Source organism: Homarus americanus, unplaced genomic scaffold (assembly GCF_018991925.1).
Source record: "Homarus americanus isolate GMGI-L3 unplaced genomic scaffold, GMGI_Hamer_2.0 scaffold19117, whole genome shotgun sequence".
Lineage (NCBI taxonomy): Eukaryota > Metazoa > Arthropoda > Malacostraca > Decapoda > Nephropidae > Homarus > Homarus americanus.
Window position 1 is genome coordinate 609,239 of NW_024754704.1, and position 14,067 is coordinate 623,305.

At 36.0% G+C, this 14,067-nt stretch overlaps 1 protein-coding gene across 6 annotated transcripts; it reads left to right on the forward strand.

Annotated features, from left to right (window-relative positions):
* Positions 1–1,924: 1,924 nt before the first annotated feature.
* Positions 1,925–13,749, forward strand: LOC121855934 (palmitoyl-protein thioesterase ABHD10, mitochondrial-like). 6 transcript variants are annotated; one of them, XM_042351148.1, is made up of 7 exons: positions 1,975–2,005; positions 2,651–2,667; positions 3,232–3,438; positions 4,999–5,165; positions 7,443–7,590; positions 8,392–8,682; positions 10,841–12,329. In XM_042351148.1, exons 3-7 carry the CDS (start codon positions 3,379–3,381, stop codon positions 11,012–11,014), a joined length of 840 nt encoding a protein of 279 aa, XP_042207082.1. In that variant the 5' UTR covers positions 1,975–2,005; positions 2,651–2,667; positions 3,232–3,378; the 3' UTR covers positions 11,015–12,329. The 6 variants fall into 6 exon arrangements, with proteins under 6 accessions (XP_042207083.1, XP_042207082.1, XP_042207086.1 ...); XM_042351151.1 differs by lacking the exons at positions 1,975–2,005; positions 2,651–2,667 and adding exons at positions 2,076–2,283; positions 4,100–4,153; XM_042351149.1 differs by lacking the exon at positions 2,651–2,667 and having other exon boundaries at positions 1,925–2,005.
* The last annotated feature ends 318 nt before the right edge of the window (positions 13,750–14,067 follow it).

Here is a 14,067-nt window from a genome sequence, read left to right on the forward strand (position 1 = left end):
GGTGCTTAGTAGGAGAGATTATCAGTAATAATAGACTGTGTACACGAACGCTAAGTATGAATATACTGTATACTGATAAGTATCTGCGCATGCGCATGACTGGTTAACCAAAAAGGGTGATGTTCTTAGTGGCGCACCGCCAGGAATTACAGACTTGGCACACGGCCTTGCTGTAAATTATTAGGTGTCTTTCACCAGTCTTCGTCAGCGGAAATTACAGTTTAACTTACGTCAGCGTTGTTACACGAAACACAACGTTAAACACCAGTAAGTCGGAGAAAACGAGCCATCGTTGGATGCGTCATCAACTGTGGTATCAATCATGATACAGTTTTTGGATAAGCAAGCGATGAAGCAGCAATGTTGTTGATCTTTGAACATTATACCGTAATGAAGCTGCTGTTTATATCGCAATATATGAAACTACTCTTGTTGTCCCCGTTACATCTTATCAACCCATCATTCATCATGTTATACTTTATAGTTATTGCAGTTGAGCAAAATAGTGGAGGGTTTGATTAAAATATTAAGAACTATGTGTAAGGCAGGCGAATGGATACAGCTCTTTCCTCCTGTCCTCATGATCATTGGTTATTATCCATGTCAGTACAGTTCACCCAGCTGTGAAAGGGCACCTAACTGTCAGTCCTACCCAAGATGGGGCACCGTCTGTCCCCACCAAATAGTGCAGATATATGGAATCATGAACACAGAAAAAACGTCATATATCCTGTTCATCCAATATGTTATTTGCTTACATCATGTACTGTACTGTACTGTACTGTACTGTACTGTACTGTACTGTACTGTACTTCTTTATTGGATTTGCTGGCCGCCAACTGCTGTGGTTATTACGGCCAGAGACTTGTGAATTAAACCGCTTTCTCTTGTTTTTCTTCTTTTTTGGCACTTTCCATATTTCTTGATCTTGTTCTTCAGGTCCTTGTTTCTTCGCTTGTTGTTGTGGTTCTTCACGTTTCTTTTGTTTCTTGGTCTTCCTCTATAATCACACCTTGACTACCCTACTCTGCTCCCTCCACTGAACACGTGGTGTGCTGGTGCCCGGTGGTCCTCCCTAGCTGGTACTTGTGGGTGTTGCACCATAAGCCATAACTAGGATGGTCTCCCGTCCCAGTTGCATTTCTTGCGGTAGTGTCTTCGGGTGGCTAACCAGGGCCAATGACTGGTCAGCTTCCTTACGACGTAGAGCTGGTCACCGATCAGTTCGGCCAGCTCGTCTTGGTCCAGATGTTTAATTTCGGCGTGGGAGATCATTCCCATCACCAAGTTGTCGGCGTCATGAACTTCTATCTTGATTGGAACGTCGATGACTTTAACGTCCAGCACCTGCCTGGTCTGTCCCCATTCGGAGAAGGTGACCATAAGACCACCACTCACCGGTAACCCCATTGCTCCCTGAGGAGTCGAAAAACTTCAGCAGGACAAGGTGTACTGCGCCTATCGTTGTCATTCTTAATATCTCGTTAATTCATATTACGCTACATAACATTCAAATCCACCTCGCTTGTAGAGTCACAGAATACGGTAGAAAACGAGAAAGTTTGGGAAGGAATAACCCACCTACTGTATGTTGTTTTATAACGAATTGTACCAAGGTATGGTCATGTAATATTAAGTGGATGTACTCATAGCATTAAGGAGAACTCAAGGTATCTATAGGATGATTGGGAAGGTCCAATTGATACGGACTAGTGTACTATAAGGGATAAGTGTACATCGTGTTTGAAAGTAATTCGTCTATATTTTTCCTGGTAAAGTTTTCTGCCTTAAACGTTATATTATTTTGAAAAATATTATATTATTTTTAAATAGAATTAAGTGTTTTATTACTAAAATTGAATATTTTTGTGATATAATTGAGGAATGTGTAAAGTCTTGTTTGGTGACCCGGTCGGTAGTGTTGGAACACCTTTAGTGTGTTGGTCGAGACTTGTCAACAGTCAGTAACAGAGAGTAACCGACCGGCCAGTGAGTGACAGAACCAGTGAGTAACTTATAAACTTCTTATCATTGATGTTTTCAGAAAATTGACAAGCTCTATCACTGAACTATAATTTAGAAGTAATAACTAGAAATATTAATGTACAGGGTGTAGATATTTATTTAGTTAAATTATCACACAATTGGCCCAGCAGTAGAGGAGGGAAGGCACAGTGCAGTATCATCATGACCGCTGAAACACTGAAGGTGAAGATCTATTGACCATATCCCAATTAAGTTTTAGGTTTTTAGCGGTTCCAACAGTGGGTTCATTAATTGTAAGTAAGTACTTTACTGTACATTTAAAGTACCCGTAGTTCTTCACAACATGTACCCCGGAATGTACAGCACTATTTCTTTTTTATTTTCTTTAAAATGCAGTACTGTAACAATGACAAGTAGGCTGTGGCTTCTGTTTCTTTAGCAGTTTGGTGAACTGACGTTTTATAACAGATCCTTATAGCATAAATGAACCTCAGTACTGTACAGCACTGTTGAACCTCAGTACTGTACTGTACTGTTGAACCTCAGTACTGTACAGCACTGTTGAACCTCAGTACTGTACTGTACTGGTACAGGTATTCATCTCTCAGTTCTGTATATATCTCGGTGATGTGTTTAGTAATGTCTGAGTAATTTTTTTCCACAGATGTCCTGACCATTATAGTAAGTATTTTAAAAGTGCCAAATTTACTAGAACCTGATAGAACTTGACCAAACCAACCAAATAAACCTAACCTAACCTAACCTAATTTAATTACTTAACCCCCAGGACCCCTGCTATATTAAACAAAATATACATATTTTTATATCTGGTACCAATGAAAGCAAATTGTTGAAATATTATGGTGTAATTTAACTTTTTTGTGGACATGAGAGTACGCTTAGAATGAGCGGGTCGGTTGTAAACTAACAGAGCAGACGGCAACATGCACTGACTGCAGATTTTTTAGAGAAGTATTTACAGCAACTAATTAATATTTTTCTTGTACAAAGCACGTAAAGACATAATCTTAGTGTCACATGATCATTGTTTCACCATGTTTACCCTGCAATTTCCCTCATCCTTCATGCCCTGCCCACCTAACCTAACTTAACAGTAATTACATATAACTTACTGAAAGTTTTAGGGATTTCTTGAAATCCTGGTTGCACAAATTCCCTGTAACATATATACTGTACTGTATATTATTTGCCATTAAATTCCTTGTAACCCTTTTCTACTTCCAGGGAACAGATGTGAACTTACCTTTAAGGTGTGAGGAGGTGTTGGGGTTCTCATTATCATCTTCAAGACACATCTTAAAGTGATATACTTTACTGTACAAGTTCCCAAAAATTTGACTGATATGAGTCAAGTTTATTTGTAATGCCAGAATGAGTTGCCAACAAAATTCAAGTGGAGCTGTCATGGAGACTAATACACAGTATTTAAAGGTAGGGTCTGTATATGAAATGCATCTGGAAAGTATGGTAACAATGGCAGTCCCATACCTTTATACCTTATTTGTTTACTTTAATTTTACAATACAGTACTGTACTGTAATTTTTGGCATGTACTGTACAGTATTGTACTGTATAGAGTTTAAGAATCATTATTACAATGAAACCCTGAGATATCATACAATAGGCAGCTACCAAACAGGGGGGTTACTACTGCCTGGGAAGATATTGGAAGCATAAAGTGTTTGTCTTACGGTAGACCCTGCTGCCATATGATATGGCATCATGAAAATTGTGACCACGTCCCAGGTTGCTGATCTGACTTTTTGCCTCATTTACGCACAATTGCGGTGTGTCAGTTGTTTAAAAAAAAAAATTCTTTCCTATCATGGCCAAGTATAAAAATGGTTCTTCAGGTGCAACAGTTCATTATTTAAAGTGGGCAGTAAAAGTTGTGAGCTTCATGCCATGAGACTTGTAGCACAACTTAATACTGTACCATGCTTGGCTATACTGTAGTGGGATTGACAGGCATCAACTTCTTCATTCCTAGTGTAGGTGTCCAAATGGCTCCCCCACATCTAGATCTCTGTCATGCCAGTTAGGACAGAAGTGCTTTTATCTGATTTTTTTTTTTTTTTTTAACACAATACAGGTACTAGTGAAGTCTAGGGGTGATCCATACACACATCAGTTTTTATAGGTTAATGTGAGTATTGCCCTGGTCTGTTCTTTTGGACTGTATACTTAAGCTAACAACTTAACAGGAACCCAGATAGTGTCAGTTTAAAGGGACTGATGCAACTTGCATGAAGTCAAGGAAAATTTGATTTCTTTGGCTGAGTATCGGTAATCCAATCTGCTTTGTTTAATGGCTGGAGATGTTGTAGCATTGAGTTTTTACAAATAAAGTAACTGGCTTGTGGTGAAGTGCCATCACAGGAAGTGTTTTTTATAATTGGAAGGTAAGGTAATCATGGCTAACCCAGGCATGTGTGTAAAATAATTGTAAAACAGTGATAATAATAACTGCTGATGAAAAAATTTTTCGAAATATTAGTTAGAATGAAATAGAACCTCCAGGGGAACAATGTCATTATCATCAAAGTGAGAGGATTAATATTGATTAGAGAGCAGCAAAAACTTAGGATTACTGAGAAAGGAAAAAGAGTCAGGGAAGGTTACAGTAGTGGGGTAATGTACACACAGACTCATCACAACTTAGGATGATTGGTGTTGCTGGGTGAGGGGAAGAACACCTGCTGCTTGGCTATAGTTTTGTCTGATGGTTGAGAATGTTCTTATTATTTCATCTTTGTTTGCTTGTTTGTTTGATTTTCCCTAGTTCTCTTATTTTCTTCCTTAACTTAATTAATCTCCTTTTCCCATCCATATTCCTTTATCTCCCACATTACACTTCACTACTTACAGTAAAGAGTTTCTACTATAAATAGTGAATTGTATTTGGAGAGATAAAGGAATTACCTTATTAATAAGGAGAAAGGAAGCAAAATTGAGAAATATTTACTAAAACTTGATTAAATTACATTGCAGGTAACAGATCAGGAATCTGGAGAAGAACGCAGGCTAGCTTACAGTAAGGTGGATGGGATGCGTACTCCTGGCATTATCTTTATTCCAGGATTCATGTCACACAAGAATTCTGAGAAACCTACTGCAATTCATGATTTCTGTAAGAAGAATGGCTTTCCTTTTGTAAGGTGAGAAAATTCTGCAAAACTTAATAATTTATTAGTACCTGTAACATTGTCCTCGGGATTCTTAGTTCATTTATGTGTATCTATTTATATGGCTGGTCCATGGTTACAGTCTTTATGTAGCTAGATGGCATCTGTATAGTTATTAAATTAGTATGACAAGTGGTAATAATATTAGTTCAAACATAATGCACAGAGAATAGACAATGCAATTGTGCTTTTACAAAAAAAAAAAATATTTGAAATAAATCAGATTGGTATGGGACTTTGGGTAAGTTCAAGTTCAAATGTTGAATTTCTGGTTTTATTTAAAGAGATGTTATTTCCTTAATATAATGCCCTGCTTTAAATGCATGTCAAAAAAAAGGTTAACTAAGTTTTCACTTTTTTTTTTTTGACTTGTCCTTCATTGCATTATACTGTACAGAGTACAGTACAGGGTACTGTAATAACTTCAAAGGAACCATCATGAATTACGGAAAGGGAACCCCTTTATACATTCTTTGTCCAAATTTCATATATTTGTAACAATTACTGTACAGGATCCTCATGTAATTTCTACACTATCGATCTCTCTTATTTTCTTTCCTCTATCCCCACATGCATGAGATGATTAAAGAGACCTCATTGTACCAAATACTGGGTAGATCTAGAAAGCAGCAGGAAGGAACAAACTGCATTAGGAACACTCCACTTATAAAGTATACAAGGTGTCTCATATGTTTTATGCCTGAAGAAAAATTAATGTTCATCTGTTATTCCTTTTTCAGTTAAGGGAATCATAACAAATCAACGATGACAGCAGAGAAGTCAATACCAGAGGAAAGAGTCAGGCCTGTGGGTTTTTTCAATTGAATTCTTTTTCAACTACAGAAACAATATTGATGTGGAACTTCTGGCTTTCCATGCATGAATACTGTATTAATCTGACTCTTTCCTCGTGTTAATTTCTCTGTCACCATCATTGGTTTGTTGTGGTTCCTTCACCTGAAAATAAAAAAGAAGGAAGGTTAATTTTTCCTAAGGCATTAGACCTATGAGACACCCTGTACAATGTGAATCCATAACATCCTTATTAATTACAATGCTTCATATCAGCTCACTCTTCATACAGTACAAGGCTTAGGTGTCAAGCTTATCCACATGAATACTTATTGTATATCATAAATATTTATGGGATTTTTTTTTTTAATTTAGATTTTCTTGAAACCCTCAACATAAGTACTGTACAGTAAAGTACTGCACTACAGTACTTAAACTATTCAATTGCTCTTGAGTGTTTTATGGTAATATTTGGTATTTTGTCTGTACAGTACTTCTTGAACTAATAAGCAGTATTAAACCATGAGTATATACCTGTATAATGCTGTCCTGTAATGTCTAAATTTCCTGTTTGTGAGATATATTATTACAGGGGTGGTAAAACATTGCTTCCTGCGAGCCATTTTCATATAATATTTTATTTGGTTAATTGGTTTCCTCTAATTTGAAATTATGAGTTATAAAAGGTACCTGAAACACTGTACTGTACAGTACTGTACTTTGATATAGATTTAGATAATAATTTGGTGAAGTCTGTACAAAATGATGAAAATAAAAATGGATGCTGTGGCTACCAGCTGTCTTAAAATTTTCCACAAGCTGCTCAATAATATTTGCTTGATTCACTCTCTGAGCACATTTTGTATCTTGCTTGAAAACACCATTGCTATATTAACTACAGTACTTGCTCACTCAAAACAATGTTAATTCAAGAAAAGATGCGAACTCAGGTTTGTTGACTATTGTTGTAGGCCTTGGTAATATAGCAGATAATTGACAGAATTTAAACTGCTTTTGATGTATTAAAACTAGGACAAATAATCGGAATATCTTGCAGGAAGAAATTAATGTGGTTAAGGAGGAGGGGGTAATGGAAGTGGATAATTAAGGAGTATTTTTTTTTTCAATAAACAAATGTAAAAAACAAACATTTTTTTACAACTTAACATATGAGTATATCACTAGCTCTGGTAACTTACTGAGTAGGTAGAGGGTTTCAAACATATTGTATCTTACATATAATTATCTTGTGACATAAACTGATACAAATGCTGGGAAGTATATGGCATGAACACTGGATCTCTAGGTTCCATGTATCAACTCACTAGCTAATTGGGACCTGTGGATTCAACACCTTAGACTTGCTGGCAATATAGAATTCCTTGATCCCTACTTTGTTATAGAATAGGGCCTCAATCTTGATAAACATTTTTTTTATGAGTGATTTTTGTATTACAGGTATGATCCTACTGCACTTGGTGAATCAGATGGCCCCATTGAACTGAAAGATGCACGATTCTCTCATTGGCTGCAAGATGCTGAGGAAGCTTTGCTCCAGCTTACTGAAGGTCCTCAGTTGGTAATTGGCTCCTCCATGGGTGGATGGGTAAGCACAAAGTCTTTATTCTTATAAACTTGCCTCGGAGAGCTCAAGATTATTTTTACAGTGAAAACTTAATGCTTCTGGTTCTGCAGTGTGTTTTTCATATATTTTTAGTATAAGGTAATTAGGGACAGTCTGTAGCATCATTATAAAGTCCTGAAATTCTTTATACCAGTAAGCAATTAGTTATGGTATTAGGAAAGTTAGTGTTGTTGTAAGGGATTTATAAATGACTTTTTCCACAAGTGCATACCAGTTGAAAAGTGAATCTGATGTGGAAAAACAAGCATCTTTTTTTTTTTTTTGTAGTCTGATGATATATAAAAAAGGAATGTACTGTACTGTATCCAGCATTTCCTATTTTGACAATTTTGGAGTTTGAGGAGGGGATACTAAATAAGCTATACTTGGTCAAGTCGTGCACAGTGCTTAGGTTATCCCAGAGCAGTGATGAATAATGTTTAAACTCTCAGCTCTACAGTATGTGTACTGTTTCTTGATAAAAACAGGCTTCCATGTATGTTGGGTTCAAGAACAGCATAGGTAGTGTGTTTCTCTCTTAAGAATAACAAGGTCTTCTACACATAACCTTGGAAAATCTTTGACAAACTGTTGCCGAAAGAACCATAGTGGAGACACTGAAAGCATTAAGTGTAAGTAAATTGGGAGTAAAGTTGATCCTAAAATTGCAGCACTTTATGGCAGTGTTACCATATTAGCCTAGAAACCTTTGATATTATGATTATTAGGGAATTTACCTTGCTATGGTGTTAAGTCCATAAAGTCAAAACCATTTATTTTCAGCTTGCTTCTTGTCTCGCAAAGAAATACCCAGAGAAGTTTCAGAGTCTTCTCCTCCTTGCTCCATCTATCAATTTTGCAAATCATTATGTAGAGCGAATCCGCAGAAAGGCCCCACCTCAGCTGTTAGAAATGCTGGAAAAGGGCGAATGTTATGAATACCAAGACCCGAAGTATGGACCATATCCTGTCTCTCTACGAGTGTTTCAAGATATGGTACCCTATGAATTAAGTTTAGAAGAAGCTGGAAGTTACCCTATTTCTTGCCCCGTTCGTATCATACATGGCACAGAGGTAAATTTCTTGATTTCTCTTTTGTGATTTTAATCATGAATCTTAATAATGTTGATTTTTTTAAAGATAATCTTTATCACTGAAGTAACTTTGACATTGTGTTATCTCTTCAATATTCTGTATTGTACTGTACCTTCAATTGGAGAGGTGACAGTACTCTGACTGAAATGGATAAAATGCAAACATCTTGAATATGTAATTTATCTATTTAGTTTCAACTCAGAAAATAATTGAATGGCATTATGAAGCTGCACTAAATTTAGCTTCCTATAATGGCTGTAAACTGGGCTTCCTGGTGGACTCTTATAATTTGGGTCCTCCTTTTTCCTGCTGGTCTAGGGTAACCCGAGTCACCCAAGGGATTAATTTTTAGGAATATTAAGCCTAATAGACATGTCAGGAGTCTAGAACCTAGGTCCTTAACACCCATGGACTGTGGCTTGTTATACTGTAAATGGGGTCACCTAATTTGTGTTTGTCTTCAAAATTGAATTTCAGTGTCGGTCTTCAATTAGAGCTTAACCTTAAGGGATTACATTATGAATGCAACACAAAGGCTGTACTATACAGTGGTCCCTTGGTTAACGAACAGTTTGAGTAACGAAATTTCAGTTGACGAATTAGCTCCCGTAAGGATTTTCAGTTCGATTAACAAACAAAACTTTGGTTAACGAAATCCTTATGACAAACATGTTTTGTTGTGCGCATCAGCTGATCAGCTGATCAGCTAGTCCGCCAATTCAGTAATTGGTTCTATGTTTACATTCGTTTCCAGTGGAGTAAATATCAAGAAAGTTGGTCTCTTGAATATTTCTGCATTTTTTATATTAAAATTATTGGTCATTCTTAAATTTAGTTAACATATTGATAATATAGACAGTACAGGGAACAGTTTTTGTGCGCCCATCAGCAGATTGAATCGCCCAAAAACGCTTCTCAGTTTAACTTTGTTTACAGTGGAGTGAACATCAATTTTGTTGGTCTCTTGAATATTTTTTGCATTTTTACATTAAAATTATTGGTCATTCTGAAATTTAGTTAACATATTGATAATATACAGTGCAGAAATTATTATGAAACACGAAGAAGGCTTTAGAACCAATGCACTCTGTAAAGAATATGGCATGTCATCATCGACTGCCTCTACAATCAGCTGTTTGATATGTAAACAAAGCTGCCGGTAATACGACATACACACCTCAAAGTAAGTTAAAATACAGTATTCTATTGTTTTTTATTTATTATTACACAATATACTGTACAGTACAGTACTGTATTTAGTTTATATTTAATGTTTTGCTAATTCTATTACTGGTATACAGTACAGCTCCTCCCCGACTTACGACCTACTCGACTTAAGACCAACCGCACTTATGACATGCCTCAGTCGTACCAAAATTTTGTCAAATTACATATTTTCGAGTCCCAACAACAGTACACAGACAAAATTTCCGTTTGTAATTCACTTTAAAATGGCTGGCAAGCTTAAAGGTGAGAGTTTTATGGTGCTGAAAAGAAAAAGAGACGTCCATTTTAGATCTTCTATGTATTATTTAAGCATTTTCGACGTACGACTATTTCAACTTACGACCTGGATTTGGGTCCCTAGCCCCGTCGTAAGTCGGGGAGGAGCTGTACTTTGTATGTATACTTTTTCTGTGAGTTGGAACCAATTACCCAATATCCCATTGAAATAATAGATTCGGTTTACGAAATTTCGGTTAACGAACGACTCTGTGGAACGAATTGTGTTCGTTAACCGAGGGACCACTGTATTAGAAGACTTCACCTCCATTGTTATTGGTGGAGGCTGCAGCCTAACACTCCAACTTGTTTTACAAGTGCTGTCTCACTTAATATTCCATATAGAGTTTTATTTTATATTATGGACATGTATAAAAGGGGAGTTAAGTGACAAATTTTGAATTGCTTTACAGTCATTAATGTTTAATATAATAGTTTATATATTTAATGAATGCTGAATTGATGCTGTGTTTTATGCTGATGAGATGAATTCTACCTATGATTTTACTCGTATTAATTCACAAGTAAACTAGACATTAGATAATGCTGTTAAAGTAATCTTTCTCCACATATATTGCATAAATGCAAGTACCAGGTAAGTCTGTCAACATTAATACATTTTTCAAAATTGCAGGATACATATAGTCCATACGAGAACTCTCTTAAACTGCTCACAGGATTCCAAACATCCGACATATTTCTCCTATATGTCAAGGGAACTGATCACCACCTAGATGATCCACAGAGTTTAGAAATAATATTTGAAACTATTCTCAAATTAACCTCTCCATCATCTTCTAAACTGTAATTAACATCTACCAATGTCACTTTTAGCAGTGTATTAAAAATGATTACGATATTGTAATTATTTGTTTTAACAAGAAAACATGAGATAACTCTTAGTCTGAACGTTGCTTTATTAAGTTGCTTCAGTGTATAAGAAATACAGTAATATTTATTATTTATTGAAAATAATTGATTATTAATTAAGGAATAATGTATAGTGCAGGTACTCAACCCCAAAATCATCATTCAAGAAACTATATTTACCTGAAAACCTTCGGTTTTTCTAACTAAAACTGATTTTTAAATTTAAACCAAAAAATTAAACTACCACTCCTGGGTAGTGCTTGTTTTGGCTGCTTTAGTTTGGCAGTGCCAGGGGTGATAGGGTATATTTTCCTTCGTTCTGTTCCATTATTGTTGTTTGATGAAGCTAAGAAGTTGGATGAAGAGGACGTGGACAGAAATAATGAACATGGTTGGGGATTGGAACAAAAGAACTTCATCAATGAGAAAAACATGTAATGTGATGAATAAGATTCAAGAACTGTTAAATATATACAGTACACAATATATACAGTAGAATCCCAGTTATTCGGCACCTGTGGGGATTGAATAGGTGCCGGATAAAAAGTTTTCCTGGCTAGTTGAAACTCACTCTTAAGATCCCCCAATATATCCTACAATACACAGTGCTACAGGCAGACCCCGCAAATTTGTGTCTCAGAAAAACAGACTTTTTTTTTACACATTCCTTTCCATATACCCTGGTAAATGCTTTGGCTTAGAAATAAAATATATTATAAAACTATAAAATAAGAAAAATAAAGAGCCTGGGTGTGTATGTGTGGGGACTGAATGTGTGTTGAGGTGGTGGGCTATAACTACGTCGCTGAATCGCCAGCCCAGCCGCCTCATATATTGTTACTTCTTGTAATGAAACTACTATAAAAGTTGTGAAAAAATCATTATAATGCTCCAATGTGGCTTAGAAATAAAGAAAATATAATATAAAATGATAAAATCAGAAGAATGAAGCACATTGGTGTGAACTGTATATGTTGGAAGTGAACGTGTGTGGGAGCAGTGGGTTACTGGGCTATAACTGCGTGGCCATGTTCCCTCTCGATGCGATGTCATGGCATGCACACTTCCAGTGTGGTAGCCGCATGTCTGTGAGTCAGCTGGTTGATTGCCTGAACTGTGTCCCATTGCCCAGAGGATGGTTCGAGTGTAGAAGGTGCCAATTTTGTACATAAAATATGTGCTATAGTATTTTATAATACTGTATGCTGTGCTTCCATTGTATTGTTTAATATAGCAATAAATAATGCTGTTTCGATTTTATTATTTATCATAGCAATAAATATGGCAGCATGTGGTAATCAAGCATACCATTCTAGCTGATTTTGGAGGAATTTTTTATTTTAGTAAGACCTCCCTAATTTGGATTGTATGGGACTCAAGGTTGTCCAGCTTATCTAGAATTCTGATTTATGCAACCCCCCCCCCCCCAGTGTGATACTGTATATGATATGATAAGTTAGCCTGTGCTAAGAACTTCAACATAGACTACTGAAAGCACGTTGTAAGGTAATTTAACCTATTGTAAGTTGGTGAGCTTCATCTGCTGAAGGCACTGCACAGCTTTTCATTACTAATTGGTACATATTTTACGTTTCCATTGTTTACTGGCAGTAAATGGTAAATATTTTTCATGTGAAGCTAAAAGTTAATCCTCGCCCGTCCCATCATGCACGGGTTTAACCTAACAAAACTATTACCCATGTAGAGGTCGACCCCCAACTTTTTGCCTAAAAATTTGGTCTTAAAAACTCGAGCTACACACGAGTATATGCGGTATTCCTTATTAATTTTAGTTACATTTCTTCAACATCACACACATTCACTGATGTGCAGGTAGAGAAATTGTGTAACACAATCATCCAGTAACATAATATAGTATGTGATTTCTTGTTAACATGACTTCAATTCATTTAATATTCTCTGTTCTTTGTTACAGTATCAAGGCCATTAGCTGCTTTGCACACCCAATTTACTGTCCCTGATACAGCCACACACCCACCACTGTCTAGATAACAATACAGTATTAGTTGTCGTTTGCAGTGCATTATTTGCTGTTCCTTTCATATCGAATATTTTTGTTTTGAAGTATTTTTTATGCATTGTTATGCTTATCTAAATTACAGTATTAAATTTTTATGGGGGGTGGGTGCAAGACAAGGGATTGAGCTGCACGATAAAAAAATATGAACGTTCTAGCTTAAAAAACAAAAAAGTTATGGTTGTTTGAACTACGAAAAACTTTAAACGCGTTTTTCTCAGCTTTTTTATTATTAGGTTTCACCCCTTCTAATGCGGAGCGCCTCATTTGTACAGTGGTGCATATCATCAGTGAAGTAATTCAGGTATATTATAGATATTTCTTTTATTGTTAAAGATGTCAATACTATATACAGTGTATTTTGTCCCCAAATACATGATGTTTATGTATTTTGTCCCAAGGATTTCAGTTTTGTGGTTGAGTGCCTGTATTTATTTTCTTGATACCTCGCAGCCCATGTATTATATTACCATTAGTCTTTAACTCTTTATCCAATCAGTAATGTATAAAGATGTCAAAAAGGATCACCACAATGCTTATTTAAATCATACTCATATTTCTTTGTGGCCTAAGCTGTATTGATTTTTATAATGTTAACTTAAGAATTATAAAAAATACACTACATGTACAAGGTATATTGAAATTTACTTCTTGTATCACCTGCTTCTTTGGACCTCATAAGTCATATCGCAAATGTATAGTCACCAGGCTAGTTTGGCAGTGATAAAAGTGTAAAAAGAGTGTTGACAATATGAACCTGCTACCTACAGTATATTGATATGGATAGAATAAACTTTGGCTTTGAATGAGTTGTTGTTTAGAGTCAACTCGCTTACTGTAGCAGATCAAGTGGAAAGAAGCTTTGCAAGACCTACTATATGCTTCAAAGCTCCTAGCTGATGATGAGAGAATCGGTAAGCCACACATATTCACAACAACTTTGGTTCAAGTCA

What these genes read in the sequence shown, in the direction of transcription:
- LOC121855934 (XM_042351149.1), top strand. Translation starts at nt 3,379, where the DNA reads ATGAGTTGCCAACAAAATTCAAGTGGAGCTGTCATGGAGACTAATACA. An exon ending in CTAATACACAGTATTTAAAG is followed by an intron (nt 3,439 to 4,998) that starts GTAGGGTCTGTA and finishes ATTACATTGCAG; the next exon opens with GTAACAGATCAGGAATCTGG. An exon ending in GCTCCTCCATGGGTGGATGG is followed by an intron (nt 7,591 to 8,391) that starts GTAAGCACAAAG and finishes ATTTATTTTCAG; the next exon opens with CTTGCTTCTTGTCTCGCAAA.